The sequence below is a fragment of the Perognathus longimembris genome, chromosome 14, assembly GCF_023159225.1.
Source record: "Perognathus longimembris pacificus isolate PPM17 chromosome 14, ASM2315922v1, whole genome shotgun sequence".
Taxonomy (NCBI): domain Eukaryota; kingdom Metazoa; phylum Chordata; class Mammalia; order Rodentia; family Heteromyidae; genus Perognathus; species Perognathus longimembris.
In genome coordinates, this window is record NC_063174.1 from 6,592,475 (window position 1) to 6,618,020 (window position 25,546).

Consider the following 25,546-nt stretch of genomic DNA (forward strand, 5'->3'; position numbering starts at 1 on the left):
CCTCGCACGCGAGAGGCCAGCACTCATGGCACTTGATCAACACAGCCCTTTCGCTTTTGAGGTAGGGTTTCACTGCCTTTGTGTAGGCTAGCCTTGGATCCACTACATAGTCTAGCCCAGACTGGCCCTGAACTCAAGACCTTCCTGCCTATGGCCCCAGCGTTGGAATCATCATACACATTCCCTACATAAAACACAATTTTTAAAAAGACGTTTAACGATTCGGTGTTAGCACGCATGGCTACATTTCACAACGCATTGATAACTTGTAATGCACTAAATGTTCGTTTTCAGCAGATAAGTTTGAAACAATGAAAAAATACAAATATAATGAAAATGCTCGACACATACACACATATATCTTCTAATCCCTCTTTGAAGTCCTAGGTAGCAGTAATCTGCTGTTTTCCATGAGTCACACGTGGAAGCACACAAATAAAATGAAGACATTCATGTTACATCCCTTTAGTCTCTTCCAAATGTTTAATGTTATAAAGAAAATACAACCAAAGTAGGTAAGAAAATAAACTAATTTTTATCCATCTCAATCTTTAATACATTCTAAAAGAGGTAAGTGTTTATGCATTGCAATAATAACATTACAATTAAGCAGTAATGCAATGGCTTAGCATAGCTGCCAGAAACAATATGAGCTTTTGAGAACTGAGTTATTAAAAAAGAAAAAGTGCCCCTTTGCTGTTTGATTTGTTCATTAGTTGGAATATACAGTTCAAAACTCAACAGAGAAGTTTTATAAAATCTTCAGTATTTCATCAACAACAACTGGGAGTTTTTGTAAGCACAGAAGGTGCTTTTGTTTTTGCAGCAAGCATTCAAAGGGAATTAAGTTCTCTGGTACCCTCTTCTAACTGCATTTCCAATTCCCTTCAAAGGAAAAGAATATTACCTAGTTGAAGGAAAAAGTTTCAAGATACTAATTTAAGGACAACTTTTAAACAATAAACACTGCAGCTTTTTCTCTGACCTGTGTGTGTGTGTGTGTGTGTGTGTGTGTGTGTGTGTGTAAACAGATATGGCTAAATAGGACACCACCATAGTTCATCTTAAGTGAAATTCAGATTTAACAAAATAACAGGATAAGTAAAACTGCACTTCTTTTTTGGGGGTGGTACTGGGGTTTTGAACTCAAGACACTGGCTTGCTTGGTTTTCTACCCGTTGAGACACATACTGTCTTGCTTTTTGCTGGTTCTTTTGGAGACAGAATCTCAAGAACTTTTGTTTAGGATGGCTTTGAATGAAGTTCCTCCAGATCTCAGCCTCCAAAGCAGCGAGGATTACAGATGTGAGCTATGAACACCCAATACATCGCTGCATCAAAAAGAATTGACTGGCCTTTCTTACTTTAACAGGAGATTTCTAAAAATTCCCAAGTAACGAGAAATACTTTCTTGTTTTTTTTTTTGGGGGGGGTGGGGGGCCAGTCCCAGACTCAGGGCCTGAGCACTGACCCTGGCTTCTTTTTGCTCAAGGCTAGCACGCTACCTCTTGAGCCACAGCGCCACTTCCGGCCTCTTCTGTGTATGTGGTGCTGAGGAATGGAACTCAGGGCCTCATGCATGCAAAGCATGCACTCTACCACTAAGCCACATTCCCAGCCCGAGAAATACTTTTATAAGGCGTACTTAACAGTGGTAATTACGGTCCCACTCTTTTTGTTGTTGTTGGCTGTGGAGCTTGAACTCAGTGTGCCCGGGAGCTGCCCCTGAGCTCTCAGCTCCAAGCTAGTGCTCTACCATTTTGAGCCATAGCTCCACTTCTGGTTGTTGTTGGTGGTGGTGGTTGTTAACTGGAGGTAAGGAGTCTCACCAACTTTCCTGCCCAGGCTGGCTTTGAACTGTGATCCTCACATCTCAGCCTCCTGAGTAGCTAGGATTACAGGCGTGAGCCACCAACGCTTGGCTTGTTCTACACTTGAGGTCAAAAACAGTGTAAAAATATAAAAAGAAAAGCATTAAAATGAAAGACTCACTAAGAATCATCTCTATTTCCTAGTTTAATTATGGAGAGTATTGCACTTTATTATTCACAAAATGATGTGGCCAATAGTAACATACAGGTACACAATTTAATATTTATTATATGCATTTTATATACATTATTTTTCAACAGCTGTACGTTTGCTTTGTGGTACAATCTTAAAAATTTGCTGATTCATAGTTTGTAAAACAAAAACCTTACAAAACTCATCAAAACTTGCAAACTGATCAGAAAAGGGTTTTGGAAGACTAGAAAAAATATTTTATTGTCTTAATCATGCATTACACAAACAAAATTTTTAGTTACACCAAAAAATTAAGCACATCTAAAAAAATAAAATGGGAAAGTTAGCCCAAACACAGCAAATTTTTGTATCTTGATTCAACCAATTTTGTATTCTATTTGTAACGCAAATAGTTTTACTCCAAATATTTTAAACGAGATAGGTTTGGAATCATGGTAAACTAAACCAAGATAGGTATCTTAGGGGAAACACCTTGGTTTGTAACTTAAACTATAAAATATTTCTTTTTTAGTCTATTTTAGACTATTCAAAGAGTTCCAAAATAGATATACAGGTTCCTTTAGCACATTAATAAAAGGATATAAAGACCAACAAAAAGTGAAATAAATAATAGGCCATTAGCAAGATGGATAATCCTTGATAAATAAACTTGTAAATACAGTAAGATGTACAAAATATCACATAGTGATAGGATGCCAAGATTAGTTTTTAAAGAGTTCATGTGGAGTACTAAACTCCAGTTTCATTTTTATACATTTAATAGTCCTTGGTTCATGAAGACAAGTATGTGATGATGAAGATGATTTAGCATCTTTATGGAAGGACTTAGCTGAGCTGTATTAGGCAAAAGAAGGAAAGAAAGTGGTTACGGGTGGTGGGTCAAGGAGATCTCTGTGTTTTAGGGTTGTATAATGCAGAAAAACTTCAATACAATCTTGAGCACTGTTGTGACAGGCTAAATATATAAAAAGACTTATAAAAACTAGAATTTTATCCAAACATTTTGTGCAACTAATGCTAAAATATTTTAAGTTAAATTTTCTTTTCTTTTTCTTTTTTAAAGCAAAATAAGTTGAAAAGGGAATCTGTGGCATTCAACTGATAAACGTAAGATCACTAGAGATGAACGAAAGCTACTCTTGGAGCTCACTTCCCCCAAAGAGCACCACATTCCTAACCCTAAGGCAGCACACAGAGTCCAAAAAAGGTCTTTTTGTCTTTTGTAAGATCAGACTCCACATTGGTTTAAAGACACCTAAAAGACATATGCTCAGTTCATATCCAGTACAAGCCACAAATACTGGAGTCCTTTTTCTTTCTGTCCCACAAAATACAGTAATTACAGTTAAATCAATGAGCCTGACATTAGAATGTGATTTCTACCAATTTATACCTGACTCGAATAGCCTTCACCAGGCAGATTGCATTTAGTGTTATGTCAATAACCTTTTTCATGGCAGTGATGCAGGCCCTTTCTGTCCAAGCCAAGCGTTCTCTGCTGTGAGTTCCTGTTGATTCACACAAATACTTTGGCAAGGGCATCGGCTCCTGCACTGGCAATGTACGCTTTTGATGGATGAAAAGCAACATCATAAATCGATTCGTCCAATTTCTTCCTATGAGCTGTTATTTCTTGCACACATGTCTTGCTATCTAAATTCCATAGCCTAATGGAACAGTCATGGCCTGTAAAGAACAAATAAAACTCATTACTGAGTAGCACTTCTTTTCCAAAGGCTATGGGTAATTAGAGAGGTTCACACTTACTTCCAGACATCAAATAGATTCCGTTAGGATCTACTGCTAGACTTGTGACAGCATCCAAGTGAGCGACCATAGAATGGATCATTTTACCTAAAGAGAGCATAATAGAGAAGCTTTCAAAACTACTGATGTGAGATACAGAAATGCTCCAATACACCATCAGAGTAGACAAATGAGTGGTTGTGAGCAATCACAATGTGCAGCCGTCACCACTATCTAATCGGGAACGTTTCATCACTGACCAATTAAACCCTGAACTCATTAAGGGCAACCAAGCTCCTCAGTTGTCATTTAATTTCTATGGCCTATGCTGGACATTTCATATAAAATGAATCCAGCAAAGCTAGGCATAGTGATTCACACCTATAATCACATCCTAACCCAGGAGGCTGAGCTTAGGAGGATTAGAGTGTGAGCCCAGGCCAGGCACAAAGCCTGCAAGACCCCTTTCTCAACCGAGGACTGAACACTTCTAGAGCTCCATCTATATAGGTCCAGAAGCATCTCAGGCTAAGCAAACAGAAAGACTACGTGGCAGGAGTTTGCCTGGGCAAAAAGTGAGATCTTATCTCAAAATAACTCCTGCAGAAAAGGGCTGAAGGTGTGGCTTCATGGTAAAGGGTCTGCCTATCAAGTGCAAGGTATTGAATTCAAACCCTAGTGTAACACACACACACACACATCTGGCTTTTACTTACTACATTTGAAAGGTACATGCACTATAGTTAATGTTTTGAAAAGAACTTTCCCATTCAGTTGTATTAAGATAAGGTTTTACTATGTGCTCCAAAAGCTAGCCCGGAACTTGCTGCTTCATCTCCTGACTGCAGGGATGGCAGGCATGAAAAACCTGCTGCCCATATAAGAGAGGGAGGGAGATTTGAGACGTGTGTGTGTGTGTGTGTGTGTGTGTGTGTATGTATATATATATACACACACATAATGAAAATATATATATAGAGAGAGAGAGAGAGAGAGACTGCCTGTCTAGCGTGCTGGGTGCTAGTGGCTTATGCCTGCAATCCTAGCTACCCAGAAGGCTGAGATCTGAAGACCGAAGTTCAAAGCCAGCCTGGGCAAAATCTGGGTTCCCATGAGAATCTTTATCTACAATAAACTACTCAAAAAGGGGGACAAAAGCCGGAAGTGGCACACTGGGTCCAGTGGCAGAGCGCTAGCTGTGGAACCTGGCTCTAGTGGCAGAGCACTTGCCAGAGCATGTGGAAGGCCCTGGGCTCCATCTCCACACAGGAGAGGAGTTGTGGGGAGGGAAATACAATAGCTGTGTGAAATAAATACCTTCACTGAAGACTTGGGAAATTTCATTTCCCAGTCAGGGAACCAAAAAAATAAAAAAATAAAAAAAAATTGGGCTGGGAATATGGCCTAGGGGCAAGAGTGCTGGGTTCAATTCCCCAACACCACATATATAGAAAACGGCCAGAGGTGGCGCTGCAGCTCAGGTGGCAGAGTGCTAGCCTTGAGCAAAAAGAAGCCAGGGACAGTGCTCAGGCAGAGGAAAAAAAAAAAAGACTTGGGAAAATTAAGGTAGACTGCCTGTCTAGCAAGCTCAAGGCTTGATTTCAAACCCTAACACTAAATAATCTCTCCAAATAAATATATAAAAATAAAACTTTAAAGATAGGACTTAACCCCAATTGGAATTAGAGCTAAGCTGTTGTGTTGCACAAATCTGGGAGCAAAGCCATTCCGCACTGTAATAGATGTTTCTCATGGACAGATCATACAAAACAGGAGTAACACATCAAACACTGACACTTTAGTCCCCTTTCATTCAGCAGCCTAGTACTCAAACAACTAGGATACTCCTAATTGAAGATGGGAAGCCTTCTGTAGAACTCTCCTTGTGCTGATACTTCCTAAAAGCATTTTACACTGGGAAGTGAAAGACGTCTACTTTAGTTAGTTGTCATGGGGCCATAACTGAATACAAAACAAAATCATGATCAAATAAGCAAAAACTTGCTCCAATATCTATGGAGTTGTGTTGTTTTATATCAAGCAATTATCAGCTAAGGATAAAATTAGTTATTTCAAATAAGCATGGTTATGTTTGTCATTCATGTAATTCCATAGATTACACACACACACACACACACACACACACTCTCTCTCTCTCTCTCTCTCTCTCTCTCTCTCTCTCTCTCTCCCTCTCCCCTCCATACTACAATGAAACTAAAAGTAGATTTAACATCAACACAATTTTTAAATTTCTTATAAGATACACTGTGAAGACGACAATGAACACTGTTCTTTTGTTTTGGTTTTGGTACTGCTCCTGGGGCTTCAACTCAGAACCTGATGCCAGAGATATCTGGAGTTTGGGGTTTTTTTGTTGTTCTTGTTTTATTTTTTGTTCAGAGCTATCGCTCTACCACTTGAGCCACAGATACATTTCTGATTTTATTTTTATTTTTTATTTTTTGCTGGTCCTGGGGCTTGAACTCAGACAGAGCCTGGGCACTGTCCCTGAGCTTCTCTGTGCACAAGGCTAGCGCTAGCACTCTACCACTTGAGCCACAGCACCATTTCCAGCTTTTTTCTGTGTATGTGGTGCTGAGGAATCCAACTCTGGGCTTCATGCATGCTAGGCAAGCACTCTACCCCTAAGCCACATTCCCAGCCACATTTCTTGACTTTTTGATGAATGGAGATAAGAGTCTCAGAAACTTTCCTCCCCTGGCTGACTCTGACCCTCAGCCTCAGCCTCATGAGTAGGTAGGATTACAGGCGTGAACCCACTGGTACTGGCTACCACTCTGTGTTTTGTTTTTGCCATCCTGTGTCAAACTCGGGGCCTGGGTGCAATCCCTAAGCTTTTGTGCTCAAGGATAGCACTTTACCACTTGAACCACACCTCTACTTCCACAACTCTACTTTTCTCTACTTAGAGATAATAAAAATCTCATGAACTGTCCTGCCTAGGCTGGCTTCAAACTGCAATCCTAAAATCTCAGCCTCTTGAGTAGTTAGGATCCATGAATAGTAAGCCACCAACACCCAGCCTACCAAACTGTTTTAAGAACATGTTTTAAGAATACATTTGACTGGGGCTGGGGATATAGCCTAGTGGCAAGAGTGCCTGCCTCGGATACACGAGGCCCTAGGTTCGATTCCCCAGCACCACATATACAGAAAACGGCCAGAAGCGGCGCTGTGGCTCAAGTGGCAGAGTGTTGAGCAGGAAGAAGCCAGGGACAGTGCTCAGGCCCTGAGTCCAAGGCCCAGGACTGGCCAAAAAAAAAAAAAAAATACATTTGACGAGAGCAAAGGAGTGACATTGTCCAAAAAGAAATGTACTCTACACCTGACTTTTGTATATCCCCCTTATAATAATAAAAATACATTTGAAATACCAAAAGCACTCTCCTATAATATGCGTTAAGACAGATTATGAAGAAAAAAATTCAAATATGACACATAATCATTATGCGTAGACAAGGTATTATGTACAAATATAAAACACATCGTAAATGTGCTATACTACATAAAGCAAAAATTTGAGTTGAAATAGTTTAAGGCCAAGCTGAATAAAAAGTGAGACTCAGGGCTGGGGATATAGCCTAGTGGCAAGAGTGCCTGCCTCGGATACATGAGGCCCTAGGTTCGATTCCCCAGCACCATATATACAGAAAACGGCCAGAAGCGGCACTGTGGCTCAAGTGGCAGAGTGCTAGCCTTGAGCGGGAAGAAGCCAGGGACAGTGCTCAGGCCCTGAGTCCAAGGCCCAGGACTGGCCAAAAAAAAAAAAAAAAGTGAGACTCAAACTCAACAAACAAGCTGGGCACCGAGGTGCACACATAAGCCAGGTGTACAGAACGCATAGGTAGGAGGATGGAAGTCTGAGACTACTCCTGGGGAAAAAAAGCTAAGACCCAATCAAAAAAGATTAAAGCACAAAGAACATAGTGGGGTGAGGAGTAGGGAGGAGAACATAACTAGATTTTTAGTGTCTGCCTACCAAGAGGAAAATTCTGAGTTCAAATCCCAGTTTAGGAGGAAAAAAGAGAAACAAACCCTAAGCGTAACTGATCACTTTTCCAGCAGGATACCCAGCATCTCAATAATACAAATAACTTTTTAAAAAGTCTAGTTTACCCGAAAACTTCACAGCCTCCAACTCAACATACATTATATAGAAGAACAATGTTTTAGCCAGGCACCGATGGCTCACGCTGAGATCTGAGGATCATGGTTGCAAGCCAGCCTGGGTAAAAAGTCCCTGTGAGACTTTTCATTTCCAATTGGCCACTCAAAAACTGGTAATAGAGCTGTGGCTCAAAGTGGTAGAGAACTACCCTTGAGCATAAATAATTCAGGGACAGTGCCCAGGCCCTGAGTTCAAACCCTTTGGCTGAACCCCCCCCCCTCCAAAAAAACACCACACCCCCAAAACCCTCCCCCCCAACAGCATTTTAAATCACAAATATATACTATTATTAGTATGAAAAGACAACATACTTACCCGTTTTATTGTCAAAAAATTTGATATGTCTATCTTCATGAGCAGTTATTGTAACAGGAAGTGTGGGATGACTTACTACTCTGTTAATATGATTACTGGATTGTAAACCTGAAACATAAAGGAAGACAATTCTTTGAATTCAAATCATTTGGGCTGAGGATGTAGCTCAAGAGAAAAGTATTTGCTTTGTATAGAATGAGGACTCACTTTGATTCCCAACATTGTAAAAACTTGAAAGATAAAATCCAAACCTTCAACTAGAAGTTGGAAGATGGTCGTTTTAGTCTTACCAAAATGAATGCCAATAGGCTTAAGAAAAAAAAGATCAGGTGGGCCTAGTGGTTCACACCTATAATCTCAGCTACTTGGAAAGCACAGAACAAGAGAATAGAGGGTCAAAGTTAGCTTGGACAAAAAGTCAGTTGAGACCATCAATATGCTGGGCATAAACCACAAGGGGCTTATGGGCAGGGACAATTTGGAAAATAACGTAGAGAAGATAAAAAGTTGCCAAGTCCAAATGGATTCATTTGTACCAGCCTTTCCAAAAACAATTAAAGCTCTAAAAGTGATTCTACAGAACAGCCACCTAATGTGAACTAAAGCCTACTCCTATCTGACTTCCAACTGTTACCCCAACCTGTCACCTAGCCAGTTTGACAGCTTCAACAGAAACTTACTTCAAACAGAAAACAGGAGGGCTACCCATGCTAAACGACTTTGGAATTATTTCAGGTATTGGGACAGGAAAAAGGGGAATCATTTCTTACTTCCTGATTTACAAAAACCTATCACCAGAGGTAGCCAATACTCTAGGCAACACAGACAAATCCTCAGGGATTTAAGGGACAAACTGACTTCCCAGCAAACATGGGTACAGAAGAACAGATAGGATGACCAAGGGGGACCTGTCAGTCAGGACAAGTATAAACTAACATTCATAACTAGCCACCCTGGACTCTTAAAACTTACAGAAAGAGCCACCTGAGGATGGCTCTTCTCATGGGAACATTCCTGTCATGGCTCTCCTGGTGCCTCATGGGAACATTCCTGTCATGGCTCTCCTGGTGCCTCTCCTGGGAACCTTTGGTCTCCCCGCTATCTTTATTCCTTATTACACGCCTTGCTAATATAATTAACATTCTCCACAAGATGTGACAGTATGGTCTACCTAGTGGCCAGGTGCCCAGCAGTCTCTGCAGCAGGCTTCCAGGACTTAGATCATGCTATGTCCTCATGGACTGCCCTGTAAGGATCTTCCAGAACAAACACACACAGATACACCTCTACCACCCTGCTCAGCGCAAATCAATTCAAGAAGGTAGGAGTCCATGGTTTATTGTTCTATCAGAAGAGGAATATGAAGCCAAGTCTCTCTCTTAAGGACTCACAGTAAGAACAAAATACCAAGAGCCAAGTAGAATGAGAAAATAAGGGCTTAGTGTATGAAATTCAAATAATCTTCTGAGGAAGTAACAAAGAATCAAGCAAGGCCCAGGAAAAACAACAGTGAAATCCCAAGTGCCTCCCTAAAAGCTTGCTCCCAATTCCATCTCAGTGCAGCAGCAGTATTTCTCTTGATGTTAGGCTGCCATTGCTTCCCTTCCCAGCTTCCTAATAAACCTGTGTTCCCTAAAAAAATCATCATCAATAACGATGACAATGATGATGAGGGTGCATTACCAGCTTAGGTAGGATTTCCTGAGGCCACATTAGCAAAACTTATGAGACCTTTCTTGAGAAATAACTAAAGGAAAAAGGGCTACGAATGTGGCTCAAGTGGTAGAGGGCCGGCCCAGCAAGCCAAAGTCCAGAGTTCAAACCCTAGAACCACCCTGCACTCTCAAGGGGAAAAAAAGGCTCAGATACTAAACTTTTTTTTCCTTTTTTTGTACCAGGGTTTGAACTGGCTACTTGCTTGGCTGGAGCTCTACCACTTGATCCCTATTTAAAGAAACTGTATAACAATATCCTATAATACTGGTATAATCCTAAATACAATAGTGAGTACCAGGTTCCTTATGTTTTCTTCTCTACTTTTACATATATTTCCATAAGCTCAAAAATTATTTACTTTGCTTTTACCTTTATATTACTCCATTCTCTCCTCTGTCCTCATTTACCCACTAAGCAGACATAATAGCAGACATAATGTAAATAACTATAATATAGTGAAGCTATTTTTCCCATCCAAATTTAGTCATTAAGAAAATTAACTACAATATAACCCCCCTTTTCATATCATAATCCTTCTTAAGAACTTTCAGAGAAAATGGTGACAACTTACCAGCTTCTACTTGGGATGAAAGCATCACCAATGGCTGTGACGTTTCTAAATCGTAAATGACTGCACTGCCAGTGTTGAAAGAGGTCACCATATGTGCTGGGTCACACCCTATGAAATCAACTGATGTAGGGACTCCATGTTCTGAAAGAAGCCCAAAGGTATACTATAAACATAATTTGGAAATGTCTACTTTTTAGGTAAGAAAAAATAAAATATTCTTGAGCTAGAATAAAGGGAAAAGACTCCAATTGTGTGAGGATAGGAAACAGAAACAGGTACCATTCATGTTTTTAATTCTGATATTTGGGAAGTAGAGATCAGAAGAACCTTAGTTTGAGGCCAGCCCAACAAAAACTCACCAAGACCTCATCTCAAAAATGCTGAGTGCAGGGCTGGGGATATAGCCTAGTGGCAAGAGTGCCTGCCTCGGGTACACGAGGCCCTAGGTTCGATTCCCCAGCACCACATATGCAGAAAACGGCCAGAAGCGGCACTGTGGCTCAAGTGGCAGAGTGCTAGCCTTGAGCGGGAAGAAGCCAGGGACAGTGCTCAGGCCCTGAGTCCAAGGCCCAGGACTGGCAAAAAAAAAAAAAAAAAAAAAAAAAAAATGCTGAGTGCAGGGCTGGGAATATGGCCTAGTGGCGAGAGTGCTTGCCTCGTGTACATGAAGCCCTGGGTTCAATTCCCCAGTACCACATATATAGAAAATGGCCAGAAGTGGTGCTGTAGCTCAAGTGGTAGAGTGCTAGCCTTGAGCAAAAAGAAGCCAGGGACAGTGCTCAGGCCCTGAGTCCAAGGCCCAGGACTGGAAAAAAAAAAGAAAATGCTGAGTGCAGTGTGGTGGTACACACATAGCAATCTCAACTACATGTAAGCCTTGAGTAGGAAGGTCACAGTTCAGAATACCCGAGCTATCAAATGGAAGACGGTAACTGAAAGGAAACTAAAGCGAAAAGGGGTAGAGGGCATGACTCTAGTGGTATATAATTTGTGCTTAGCAAGATTAAGACTTGGGAGTTCAAAGCCCAGTACCGAACCCTGTCCCCCTGAAAAGAAAGCAACTTTTCCTCAACTTTTATTGATAACATTCTTTTTAACATTATAGGAAAACAATAAATGAAGAATAAATTACCAGCCAGGTATGGTGGTATATACCTCTAGCACCAGAATTTGGGATACTGAGAAAAGAAAATCCAGTCCTTCAATTAATTAACTGATTGATCAACCGGTTAATTATTCTATGCATTTTCTTTTAAGGTAAAAAAAAATCTTGTCAATTTTTTAGAGTAAATGAAAATACGGTATTCTCAAATGTACTTCTTGAGAGATGGCGGTCCATGTCAAATATACAAGCAATTAATTAACACAAGTCAAAAATTTTTGGTGCCCTTACTGAGGCTTGAACTCAAGGGCCTTGTGCTCTTGCTTAGGATTTTGCTCAAGACCAGCACTGTACCACTTGAGCCATATCTCCAGTTCCACAGTTTTGCTGTTAATTGAGGATAAGAGTCTCATGGACTTTTACTACCCAGACTGGCTTCAAACTGTGACCCTCCTGAATAGCTACCGTTACAGTCATGAGCCACCAGCACCCGGCTAAAAAAAATTTTTGGGTCTAAAAATGAAGACCAAATGGTCTAAGCAGCAACTTCTTCAATATATTAGGTTAATTATCTGAATAAAGCAAGAGACGTATTTAAATTAATTCTTACATGTATAAGTATATATCTGTATTTTTACAAAGCCCAGAGTAACTGAAAAATTAATAGAATGAGCATTTCAAAAAGATACACAAGGGGTTGGGGATCTGGCTCAGCGGAAGAGCACCTGCCTGGCGAGCATGATGCCTCGGGCTTGGTCCCCAGCTCGGGAAGAAAAAAGAAACAAAAAACAAAAAACTACAAAAAACCAAAAAGATAACACACAATCACATACTACTCACCTGAGATGCTTTTAAAACAATACATTGAAATAAAACCAAAAGAACTGATTAAAAAAATTTAAGGACTTAGAAAGCTAAGACTGGTCAAAAATACATATGCATATGTAAAGAAATGCATTCAAAAGGTAAAATGGCTAAAAGCCTTCTTTAATAGGAAAAAGATCTGAAAGTATGAAAGTGATCCAACTGGTGCCTTTAGTGAAGGGTGCTATTTTACTGATTACACATGGCTTCTAGTCTGCTCGAGACTACTATGCCTTCAGTTTTGTGGGTAGTTACATGGAGCAGCTGGGTTGCCTCCTGCTGTCCCCAGGAGTAACACCATTGTCCACCCCACTGTTCTCTATAAAGACTTTAATTTTTAAAATGGAACAAGATCTTAAAAAAGATCAGAAAGCCTTGAGCTACAGCATGAATTTGCAAAGCACTTACAAAATATTACTGTAAATTCTTCAAATATATCCCTTTGGAGTAGAGAAAAAAATAACAATATGGCTGTTTTTTCCTATTTTTAAATGAACAACATTTACTTACCCTTGTCTCCATTGTAAGTGCAAATGCATGGCAGTTTTTCTTGTGGATTCCATAACCTAACAGTGCCATCTGCTGAACAAGATAGCAAGTGATTTTTTATGCCACTGTAGGTGAGACCCCAGACCGCATCTGTATGAGCAACTAAAGTGCCAGCTAGGATGTTTGACTCTAGGAAGAAGAAAACACAGATAAGCTGAAAGAAGCCTGGTAAAGATATTTTTTCCATATAATAAAATACGAAGAACACACATAGCCAGGTGTGGTGGTGCACATCTGTAATCCCAACACTCAGAAGGGAGAGGCCAGTTCGAAGCCAACATGAGCTATGTTGTGAGTCATAGGCCATCCTGAGCTACATCAAGGATCTCTATCTCCTCCCCCTCACACACAATAAAAGGTACCATACAGCACACTTTACAATGGAATTTCACATGTACAATTTCATTTAACATATTGTTCTACTCTATTTTCCCAAGAGTCTAGTGACACCCACTTCCTTATTTTACCTGCTCTTTACACCACTCTAAATCCTGGCTAGTCTACGAGACTACTATATTAGAACAGCCTCTTATAGGTAATTCTTGATTCCATTTTTCCAGTTCCCTAGATTATTCTCCCTATAAGATTCAGTCACCTTTTTATTTAAAAAATGAGGTAGGGGCAAGGTTGGGAGTACGGACCTAGGATTTGAACTCAGAGCCTCAAGCTTCCTAGGTAGGTACTCTACTATGTAGCTTTTTTGAGCTTGGGCCCGCTGTTTTGTTTTGTTTTTTTCCCCCAGGGCCATGTACTAAGATCCCTTCCCTTCCATATTGTTGATAAAGGATCTCACTTTTTTGCTTAGGTTCCACTCGAACCTCAATTGGTTCCTTGTAGCTACTAGGATTATAGGAAGGACATGAGTCATAAGTCACCCATTTTTTCTTTTTTTTCTTTTTTTTTTGTCAGTACCAGGGCTTGAACTCAAGTCCTCAAGCTCTCCCTCAGTTCATCGCTTATTCTTGGTTGACACTCTACCACTTAAGCCTCCAGCCTTGTATTTCCCTAGTTAAGTGAAGATGAAGTCTCAAAGACTTTTTTGTCTGGGCTAAGCTTCAAACTAAGATCTTTCTGAGTAGCTAGAATTACAAGTATTAGCTACAGGCACTCAGCATCTTTTCAAAACTCTTCTGGTACTTAACATTTTTTATGGATATTCTGTTACCCTACAGCCATCTGGCTTCAATATTACTATGTTAGATCTAAAACACAGACTCCTCCACTTGTTTATCTGCTTAATGTCCATATGTCCTTATTAAACTTAATCTTATTTCTTCAAAAAATACTTATTACCATTAATGCTAGGTAAACATAAGCAACAAGTGTGTTAAAATAGACCAAAATGTGTTAAATAGAAGAACTTGTAAAAATAGACCAAAATGTGTTAAATAGAATGAAGAACTTGTAACATTTTAGTTTTTTTTATTAATCATGAATGTCCGTGTGTGTGTGTGTATATATATATTTGAATGGATATGCAGGTTTTCATCTAGAACAGACTCCAAAAAGTATCATCTGTGGAAGTCAAAGTTTTGTAGCTGTGTCTCCATTTTAAAACTCAAGAAGTTATGACCCATGGTTCCTTTGCGTATTTGGTATACTGCTATTAAAAGACAGTCCTGTTTCAGTTTTAGGAAATGCTTTCAGTTTTAGGAACTTGAATATATAGTGCTGAGGTAAACTAGAATTATAGTAAAACTCATACCAAGTAATTCAAATACCTCTACATGGAAAATGAAGTCACAAATTTTCTTTTCTTTGATTAGGCCAGTAAAAGCATTTGTTAACTTCTTTTTAAGTTATGGCTCTCAGTTGTACTAACTTATACTGATTGTCTCTGTATGTTTCCATCTTTTTCACTTAAATTGTTAAATACTACACAACAGAGGTATGACTCAAGAAGCAGAGTACTAGGCAAGAGTACTAGGCAAGTACTCTAAGCAAGTGCAAAGGCCCCGAGAGCTCATATCCCAGTACCAATCCTTCCTGTCTCTGACAAAAATTACATGCCTATCTTGATTGTAAACATTTAAGATATTTTGTTTTCGCCTCCTTTAAAAAAAAAATAATCACTGAGATTTTTAGGCAACATAAAGCACTATGCTTCACAGGTTTACATTTCTTAACTTTTCTCTTTGAGAAAGCAACCTACTAGGCAAATAGAAGAACTAAAAGAAAAAACTAAAATGTTTATAAACAACTCTGTAGTGACATTTTAAGTACTTGTTATTGGCTTCATGTACTGTAAAAATGTATGTGACACTTTACTTACCATATGTGTCATAGGGGTCCACATTAGGACTAGGCATGTTCCACCACTGGATGGTGGCATCCACACCACCACTAAAACACTGCTCTCCATTAGAACTAATAGCTAAGGACAAAACAGGCCCACTGCAAGAAAGAGAGGGGGAACATTACTTACAAATCTAACAAGGAATCCAAATCTCCATTTCCCCTAATCTCTGAATTCTAGGTAAATATGTACATTTAAGTAGTAGTATTAAAAATAATAATTAACAACAATAACTATGGTTGTTAGTTATTAATTCAACAGAACTTACATGTGGGCCCTAAATGTGTAGATAGGCTCCACATCTAAAGAGGCACTCCTAAAGGAAGGAGAAAAAAAGACAGGGAAATCAATTAATTACTCACAAATCACTGCGGGATAGTGAGGCAATAGAGCAAATGTGCATATAAATGACACAGGATGAGAAAGAGGAACAATTACTCATAAGAGAAAAAATCAGAGGAAAATACAGCTAACAATAAGTACTTACTTTTTGGCTGGAACTGTTTTTTGCAAGTTCCAAAGTTTCAAGGTATGGTCCTCAGAGGCAGTAACCAGCACAGGTTCTATAGGATGGAAAGCTAATGCCCGTACTCCATCAAAATGGCTACGTAGTGTATACTTGGGATTCCATGTCTTTCGAAAAGCATCTTTATTGGCAGGTAACTAGAAAGAAAACAGGCACTATTTATTGTTAAAAATCAATAAATTCATAGTTACATGGAGTTTTTGTTTCTTTTTTAGTGTGTTTAAAACATACATTTAAAACTCACTATAATGTCCAGGAGAAATTTAAAAATACCTTAAAAACTTTAATAGCCTTTTTATCACTAAATAAGAATTCAGAATAATTTCATAAGCTTTCCAAATTCCAGATTAAGTGAAGAGTTCTTTAATCTGTCTTTACCTAATCATCATGCTAAACTCAAAAGTTCCTATTATATATCAGCTGGAAACCAAATAACTATTATTGCTGCAATACTTTACATCAAAATAAAATAAATATATCAATAGCCAAAGATACATGTGCTGTTTCAAAGGCAGCACATTAACGTACTAAGTCTAAATTATAAACTCTTTAATAATATTTAATACAATTTTTCTAATTCTTAGAATTGATAGGTTAGTCTTTTTACCCTTGTTTCTCCATCTGTAAAAAGAAGCTATAAAGTCATTTCTAAAGCAGTCAAGTTCGCTTCCACTTAGCTGCATAAAGAACTTTGAAAGTTTGGAATATTTGACATTCCAATATTTATTAGATCCAGCCCATCAAGGCTGATATCTAAAAGAAAAACATTTGAGGGCTGGGAATATGGCCTAGTGGTAGAGTGTTTGCCTTGTATACATGAAGCCCTGGGTTCAATTCCTCAGCACCACATATATAGAAAAAGCCAGAAGTGGCGCTGTGGCTCAAGTGTTAAGAGTGCTAGCCTTGAGCAAAAAGAAGCCAGGGACAGTGCTCAGGCCCTGAGTTCAAGCCCCAAGACTGGCAAAACAAACAAAGAAACTATTTGAACGTTAAATATAAAAATATAGGGGGAAAAGTTACCAAGAAAATATTGACTTGTTAGAAAACTGCAATTCATTAACATCAAAGTCTAAACTAAAACAGTTTATTCTCAACTGAGTGTTAAATGTGTATAAATCACTGAATTCAAGAATAGTTTTAACTGTAACACTTTCCAGAGTTATTTAGAAAATGATGCAAGCTAACTTTAACATTAGTCTTAAGAAAAAAAATCAAAATGAAAGTATGCTTTTTATGAAACATCCTGAATACACAAAAAAATTGGTTCAGATTATCGACTTATTTCTTGTTAACATCTACATATGGTTGAGTTTGAGTAGATAATTGAGAGTTGACTATTCAAGATGTAGTATGCTGACCAATTTTGTAAGGTAATCACCCCAAACTAATCTACCAAAACACCTAAGAAAAATGTAAGCACCAAAGAAGGCTATTAAAGAAAAACTGCATGTTACTTCAAATCAACACTTAAATATCTTTTCCATGCACCTTGACATTAATTCTGGTTTATGTGATTCCAAAAAAATAAGGAGCCTTCTATTAAATCACTTAAAAAATTAAAAATAAAACTGCACTTACATCATAACTATAGTCTGCATCATTTGTTACCGTCAAGTCTGCAAGGTCTCCAAGGCCCAGAACGCTTAACAGAACATCATCAGAACCCATAATAAAGGATTTGCCTCCTCCAGACGGAAACGTTATTGGTTCAGCTATAAGGAACAAAAACGCTTCTTAAATGCTGAAAAATCATACAGTACAAGACAATATTGTAGGGAAAATTTAAGCATTTAACAAGTTACATAATTCAGGAGTATGAAATTTCTACTTTGCCACTTCTACTAAAAAAAAAAACTACTGAACAGTAATAAACAAGTATGATGAAACTGCAATGTAGCTACCTTCCACAAATCAAATATGCACTCACTACATATTAATAATCAAGGGGACAAAAATCTTCTTTAAATCTTTACCAATTCAGTAAATTTAACTATGGTTTACTTGTTAACTAAGAAAAAGGACAAATTTTGGTTAGGTAATGGAATTAAATATCAAATTCTAGCTATGTATGGGAAACAAACCTCTACAATTAATCTCTAAGTGGCTCGTACAATATTTTTAGAACGCTAATAGTCTGTTGCTAACTTTATTTTGCTTTGTAAAGAACTGCTAGGTATTCTAGTCTTGATAAAAGTGTAAGCATTCGATGTTAATGACTTCCAAACAGTCTGCCTTATCAACTAGTAAAGCAATGGTCTAGGAAAAGGCTATTGATATATTTATTTTATTTTGATGTAATTACATCATTCTCCTATAAGGTTAATTTCAAATGCCTTTTAGCTTTAAAGATTTGACGAAGATTTTCAATTTAATATCCTCTTCTATTTATATTGTGCCAATTAATTTCTATTAACTATTTACTATGTAACAATACTATATTATTTATTATGTAACTTTAAATATATTTCTGTTCAGATATACATTTCTGTTCGGAGTAGCTGTTTTAATTTCAAACAGAATTCACAGAAAAAAATTCATTTTTACTTAATTTTCTCATTTATGTCATGTGATTATAGCTTTCCATGTTGACATTAACAGTTCCAATTTTTCTTTATACACAGTGACCAATTAAACTGTCATAATTTGAATGACTACCTATACCTCTATCTAAATTTTTTACTCTAACATTTATACTATAAGCAATAATTTCCAATGTCATTTCAAACAAGCTTTGCAAACATACTGTTAATGTTCAAGATGGCAAGATGAATATTCAACTCATAATACAATAACTCAAAACTTTTAAATTCATAAATTTAAAAAGGAAACCCTAAAGAACTTAAATGGATAGATTTTTAAATTGCTGTGAAAATTACATAAGTTTACTAGACTTCAGAAAACAAGGACAATAAATTTAGACAGTCCTCACAAAAACTATCAAAATAATTCTATGAAGATACAATTCATATATTGCTATGGCAAAAGTAGTTCACCTTTATTAGAATATTTTGGTTATTTTATCATCCCATCAAAGCTATATAAGTAGACTCAAAGTCCCTTTTAGGACTTATTGGAAAGTGAAATTGATCACATGAGAGAAAAAACAGAAATGTTAAGAATTTAATTTTTCAAGGATTATACTTACTGAATCTGAACAACATGTAATATTGATCTTTCCTATCAATACCAAGTGCACAGCTACTGATAATACCAAAAGTAGTCAAGAACTATCAAACCAACAGCTTAAAATTATGTTTAAGAACAATTACATGAAAGTCATCACAAGTTTACTCAAACTATTTGTTGCTAGTTCAAAGAATATTTTAAAGCTCATAATGTTTCTAAGACAAGTTAAAACAAAATGCCTCCCACTCACAAGTGCACAAATAATTGTTAATATAAATGTGAAAGCTCAGTAAAATAACCTTACCATAACATATTAAATTGTCATGTTGTAAATTACTTTTCCAGGACTATTTCTGATGAACCACTGACCACTTTAGGGACATGTGAAAGAAAATGGCTTGGCAATACTAGCAAGTTTTCCTGGAGTTTTAGATTAATTTGCAAATAACAATAGAAAATCCTAGTATTTTATGCTTATTTCTAATTAATCATGTAGCTATATTTTTATTCTTTTCTTCTGCTTATTTAGTTTATACATACAAATGCAAACATGTAAATAATTCTTAAGGTGTAAGCTTTCCTTTCCATAGCAACCATCATTGTGGCATACGGTAATCAAAGTAAATATGCAATTTGTTTGCCTCATTTCCCTGCCAAGTAAGCTAATGTATATTCTACAAATTCCTATTAATGCTAATAACCATTAACAATTCAAAGATAAAATGATAACCTGTTTTCAATTTAATGACAGAAACCATAGCACTTTTATTAAGTACTTACTGTAGTACTTTTACTTTTTATCATCAAATAATTAAACATACTATTATGTTAGCATTTTTTTCTTTGCCAATCCTAGGCCTTGAACTCCGGGGCCTGGCCACTATCCCTAAGCTCCTTTTCCTCAAGCCTAGCACTCTATCACTTGAGCTACAGCATCACTTCCAGATCTTTCTGTGATTAATCAGAGATAAGAGTTTCATGGTCTTTCTAACCAGGGCTTTAAACTACAATCCTCATATCTCAGCCTTCTGAGTAGCCAAGGATTACAGGCATGAGCCAGAGGCACTCGGCTAGTATTTCTTTTATATGAAAATCTTACAGCCTACTGGATCTCAAAGTAAGATATTTTTCATAATTCGGTAAGTAACCCTCCTTTTTCATGGACTCTGTGACTAAGAAAATCTGTAGCTGAGACATCCAACTCCTTTGTCCTCATTTTATTGGCAGGGGAAGGAGCGCTAGGGAGAGTGGATACTGGGGAACAAGCCTAGGGCATATGAATACCAGATAGGAAGACAAGCACTCCACCACAATGAGCCAAAGCCCCAACTCTCCTGCAACTATATCAAACCTGATGAGCACAATCTAATAGCTGCTTCCACTTATGCAAATGTAAATATGTCTACCTTAAGTTTTCAGTAACAATAGTTGAAAGTTTGTGGTATACAACTTCTTCTCCTAAAAGCTAGACCTTCATTTTTTTTTCCTTTGGGCCAGTCCTGGGGCATGAACTCGGGGCCTGGGCACTGTCCAGAGCTTTTTGGTCAAGGTTAGTACTCTACCATTTGAGCCACAGCTCCACTTTCAGCGTTTTGGGTGATTTAAGACATTCCTTCCTGGGCTGGCTTCAAAACATGTCCTCAGCACTCAGCCTCCTAAGAAGCCAGGATTTCAGGCGTGCGTCATTACAGCCCAGCTGATATTCATTGAAAGGTAGCAAATAAATTTAAAAGCACGAAGCTAGAAGATTGCTGCAAAAATTAGGTATCCATGTACTTGACTTAAACTCAAACTCAAACACCTTAAGTTTTATTAAGATTTAAATAATGAAATAAAGTTCATGTTTATAAATAAAATCTCTCCATCTACCCTCCTTCTCACCATTGTTAAAGAAATCTGTGACTTACATTTATTCTGTAAACATACAAATAAACACACAGAAAGAGCTGTTTTGGCCAGTAGTAGGACATGAATTCAGAGCCTCACACTTTGATTTGCTACCTTGCTCAACTCTCACTCTACTACCTGAGCCATGCCTCCAGCCCAACCTTTTCTGGTTCTGGAGATGGAATCTTGAGGACTTTTCTGACCTATATACTGTGGTTCTCCACATCTCAGCCTCCTTAGGAGCTAGGATTACAGGTATGAGCCACCAGTAGCCAACTCGAAATTGGTGAGCTTTTTTTTTTGCCCTAACAAGTTGGTATGAGACATTTTAAAGGCTTCCACCTCTTGTAAGGCTTTATTTTCAACTAGAAAATCTGTATTTTAAAATGTAAATCACAAAAATTCTACTGAGTTATACTATACTATTATTTGACAAAAAAAAGCTAAACTGCCAAGTACATTTTAGAAAATACATTATCAAGTAAAAGGGGAAAATTGTTCAATGGTGAAAATGATATCCAGAAAAACCAGCATATTATTTTATTGTCATTGCTTTTGTTTTGGTTTTGTTTCCTTTCCAATTTCCTACACATTAAAAATGTTAAGGTAAGGAAAGTAATTAAGGTAAGGAAAAAGGCAAAATTATTCAATGTTAGCTATAAGGAAAATATGTAATATAGAAAATTTAAAAGAGAATAAGTTTTCAAAAAAATTGGGCTGTGGTGAACAAACCTTTATACAGCAAAAATAGGATCATCAAATAAAATTAAATATGTTAAAATAACCTTTATATAAAAATTCAGATTCACTACTTAGAAGTGTAACTAAGCCTGGAATTATAAACTAGTCAAGTACATCCCTAATACTTTTTTCCTGAAACTGATTCTAAATAAGAATCATTATTATATCTTGAACATTTGTGGCTTAGGCAAATATTAGAAAATTCACTAAAAAATCATGAGCATTTGATAACAAGTCAAAGACAATAACATTCCTGTATCCTACAATGATTAAATTAGACAAGACTTACACTTCTTTAACAGCTGCTAAATTTAAGCCATGAGAACTCTTTAGTTTTTCTCTGTATTTAAAATTGATTTTTTTTGTAAATTATTTTGTTTCTAGATCTGTACACTAATGTTAAATTTAAGGGAGATAGGCTGAGATGATCTATAATAGAAACAGCTCCACCTAACATTAAAACAAAAACAAATATAAACAAAGAAAAGTGAAATGTTCCAAAGTCCCTAAGACAATTATACAAAGAGCTTGCCCAACACCTTCTCGGAAGATCATATATAATGATCTTCAGCATTTTACACAACAGAAAATGTGCAATATTAAGATGTGATTTTAATGTCTTCTGCAATGTAAACAAACATGGTAGCTAAATTCTGTACCTTCCTCTGCTCTTGGACCTTCATGACCAGTCATTCTAGTAGAGGCTGACCTAGACTGATTAATGACTCCTGAAGGCATGTGGGGCAGCTCATCATCTCCCAGATCAGCTATCATGTCGCAGAGTTTTGTCCCGGCGACCCCTGTAAATTAATGTCAGCAGTAGAGGTTCACTTCATGGCTACTGCCTGACTTACTAGCAGCCTTAGTAAAGCAATTTCCAACAAAGCAAACTACAAATAAGTCCAACTTATTAAAATATTTTCCATATCGTCCCCCCAAACACATTAAGATTTTAAATATTTACTATTCTGTAGATATTTGTATATGTAAAAGACATTTTAAACATATATGGAAAGAGGGGATAGAAAGAGAGAATGGAGATTATTATTAAACCCAAGTTCTGTAAGCTCACAGACACAGAAGTTACCATTAAAACAAAGGCAAATTTTGGTGTTTAAAGTTACTGTTTACTAGTACAAAGAATAAAACATAAGCTTTTCCAACTTAATTTACTGTTTTAAAAAGTGACAAACAAATACAAAGACATTTACAAGGGTGCAACAAACATTAACTTTCCCTGGTGTCTTTCTGGATATTTTCCAGTAAGGACAAATTTGGCTTTAACAAATCAACTCCAATTTGTTCAATTTGTTAAAACTGTTTCAAAATGTTTTTGTATCTTTCCAGATCTGAAAACACTACCTGACTACTCCCTGAGCCCTCCCAATTTCTCATAACATGAAAAATCAATAGTTGTAAGACCGTAACTTTAAAAGATTTTTCAGCTACTCTCTCGATAACCCAGGCCAAATAGTACAAAACTCAAAGTCTTCCACAATACTGTGGGAATTCTTTATCTGTGAACTTCAGGAATGGCATAAGAATTTCTTTATTTTTAACAATGTAATTGGAAAGGAAATTTTAGCCTTAAAATTGTCTGAAAAAATAATTTGAAAAGACAAAATATATTAGCTGACAGCAATATTACTGGTTTATTAAACTACTATGGTTATCTTACTGTGATTATTAAACTCACTGTGGTTAAATATTAATTGTTCTACATATAGGAAATGATCCTTACCTACAGATCTCTAACAAAATGGCAGGGCAATGAGAGGCTAAGACAGGTAGAATTTATTTATTTATTCATTCATTCATTCATTTATTTATTTTGGCTAGTCCTGGTCAGGGCCTGAGCACTGTTACTGGCTTCTTTTTGCTCAAGGCTCTCTGCCACTTGAGCCACAGCGCCACGAGGTGAGCACTTTACCACTAAGCCATATTCCCAGCCCAAGACAGGCAGAATTTTATACATTAGTTTTATTTTAACTTCCTATTTCTTAGAAATGTTCATGCAATTCCTAGACGTATTTAACACTGAAGTCTGAATTTTCTAAAATGTTATAGTAGGGTAACTTGGCTGTTACCTGAGCTGCCCCCTGCCAGTGAAATGACCATGAATAAATACCTTAATTTAAAAAAAATGCTGGCTGGGTACCAGTGGCTCAAGCCAGTAATCTTAACTACCCAGGAGGCTGAGATCTGAGGTTCATGGCTCAAAACCAGCCAAGGCAGGAAAGTCCATGGGACTCTTACCTACAATTAAGTACCAAAAACAATAAAAAGCTATAAGGGGAACTGTAGTTCAAGTGACAGAGCACTAGCCTTGAGCAAAGAAGCTAAGGGGCAGCACCAAGACCCTGAGTTACACACACACACACACACACACACACACACACACACACACGAGCTAATTGGATACCAACCACTTAGTAAATTCAACAGGAAAATAAAACAAACACCACTTTCAAACAAATAACCTCATTTATAGTAACTTTTCTACTTCAACAATTATCACCATAGACTTAGTTTCTGTTCTCAAAAAATCTAAAGCTGTAGGCTGGTGGCTCACATCTATAATCCTAGGCACTCAGGAGGCTAAGACACAAGGATCGAGGTTTGAAGCCAGCCTCTGCAGGAAAGTCCATGAGACTCATATTTCTAATTAACCACCAAAAGAAAAAAAAAGCCAGTGGAGTGGTGACTCAAGTGGTGGAGTGAAAGGGAAGGGGAGAAGAGGGAGGAGAGGGGAAGGGAAGGGGGAGGGGAGGGCATGGAAAGGGCTAAGGGACAGAGCCCTCGAGGTCAAGTCCTGGTACTTGTTAGACAGTGTCCTATATTCTATCATTATAATTTTCCCTTGTGCTTTTTTTTTTTTGCCAGTGGTGGGGCTTGAACTCAGGGCCTGGGCACTGTCCCTGAGCTGCTTTTGCTCAAGGCTAGCTAGCACTTTGCCACTGAGTCACAGCACCACTTCTGGCCTTTTCTGTATTATGTGGTGCTGAGGAATTGAATCAGCGCTTCTTGTTTGCTCGGCAAGCACTCTACCAGTAGGTCACATTCCCAGCCCCTATCATTATAATTAAAATATATCTTTCACATATAAGCTGTTGCTTATAAAGAAACTGCAATGTTAAAAACAAATAATAAGCCAGGTGCTGGAGGCTCATGCCTGTAACCCTAGCTACTCAGGAGGCTGAGATCTGAGAATTGCAGTTCAAAGCCAGCCCAGGTAGAAAATGAGAATCTTATTCCCAATGAATCTCCAATGTTATCTCCAAAAAACTGGAAGTGGCATGGTGATAGAGGGCTAGCCTTGAGGGAAAAAAAATGAGCTCAGAAAAGAGCTGAGAAAAAAGACAGCATCCAAGCCCCAAGCTCAGGTTTCAAGACTGTCACATGTATGTACAAATACTGAGAGAGTTACAGTAAAATTACTATTTCTACTCTTCTAATACAACTAATTGTAAGTGCAAACTTTATTTATTTATTTTCTTTTTTGGCCAGTCTTGGGGCTTGGACTCAGGGCCTGAGCACTGTCCCTGGCTTCTTTTTGCTCAAGGCTAGCACTCTGCCACTTGAGCCACAGTGCCACTTCTGGCCATTTTCTGTATATGTGGTGCTGGGGAATTGAACCCAGGGCCTCATGTATATGAGGCAGGCACTCTTGCCACTAGGCCATATCCCCAGCCCAAGTGCAAACTTTAATATAGGCATTATAGTTGGGATCACAAATGTTCCCAAAAGGTTTGGCCCTAGTGGATGGAATTATTCAGAGGTAGTAGAAACTAGGCATAGGACCTTAGCAAGTCACTGGGGGAGAGGAAGGAGTTTCCATGGGACCCTACTGAATTCCTCTATCTCTGCTTCCTTACTACGTGAGGTAAAGCAGC

The 25,546-nt window shown here is 37.8% G+C and overlaps 1 protein-coding gene across 4 annotated transcripts in view; it reads right to left on the reverse strand.

The window, feature by feature from the left end:
- Nucleotides 1-2,003: 2,003 nt before the first annotated feature.
- Strn3 (striatin 3) overlaps nucleotides 2,004-25,546 on the reverse strand; it is an 83,944-nt gene continuing 60,401 nt past the window's right edge. For 2 of the 4 annotated variants that reach the window (XM_048362195.1, XM_048362196.1), the window contains 10 exons: nucleotides 22,313-22,453; nucleotides 17,478-17,611; nucleotides 15,861-16,036; nucleotides 15,642-15,689; nucleotides 15,350-15,471; nucleotides 13,039-13,206; nucleotides 10,563-10,703; nucleotides 8,276-8,383; nucleotides 3,793-3,879; nucleotides 2,004-3,711 (listed from right to left, as the gene is read on the reverse strand). In XM_048362195.1, coding sequence (XP_048218152.1) covers nucleotides 3,542-3,711; nucleotides 3,793-3,879; nucleotides 8,276-8,383; nucleotides 10,563-10,703; nucleotides 13,039-13,206; nucleotides 15,350-15,471; nucleotides 15,642-15,689; nucleotides 15,861-16,036; nucleotides 17,478-17,611; nucleotides 22,313-22,453 — 1,295 coding nt within the window. In that variant the 3' untranslated portion in view covers nucleotides 2,004-3,541. The remainder of the gene's footprint in view (nucleotides 3,712-3,792; nucleotides 3,880-8,275; nucleotides 8,384-10,562; nucleotides 10,704-13,038; nucleotides 13,207-15,349; nucleotides 15,472-15,641; nucleotides 15,690-15,860; nucleotides 16,037-17,477; nucleotides 17,612-22,312; nucleotides 22,454-25,546) is intronic. The other 2 variants (XM_048362197.1, XM_048362198.1) reach the window with 1 other exon arrangement.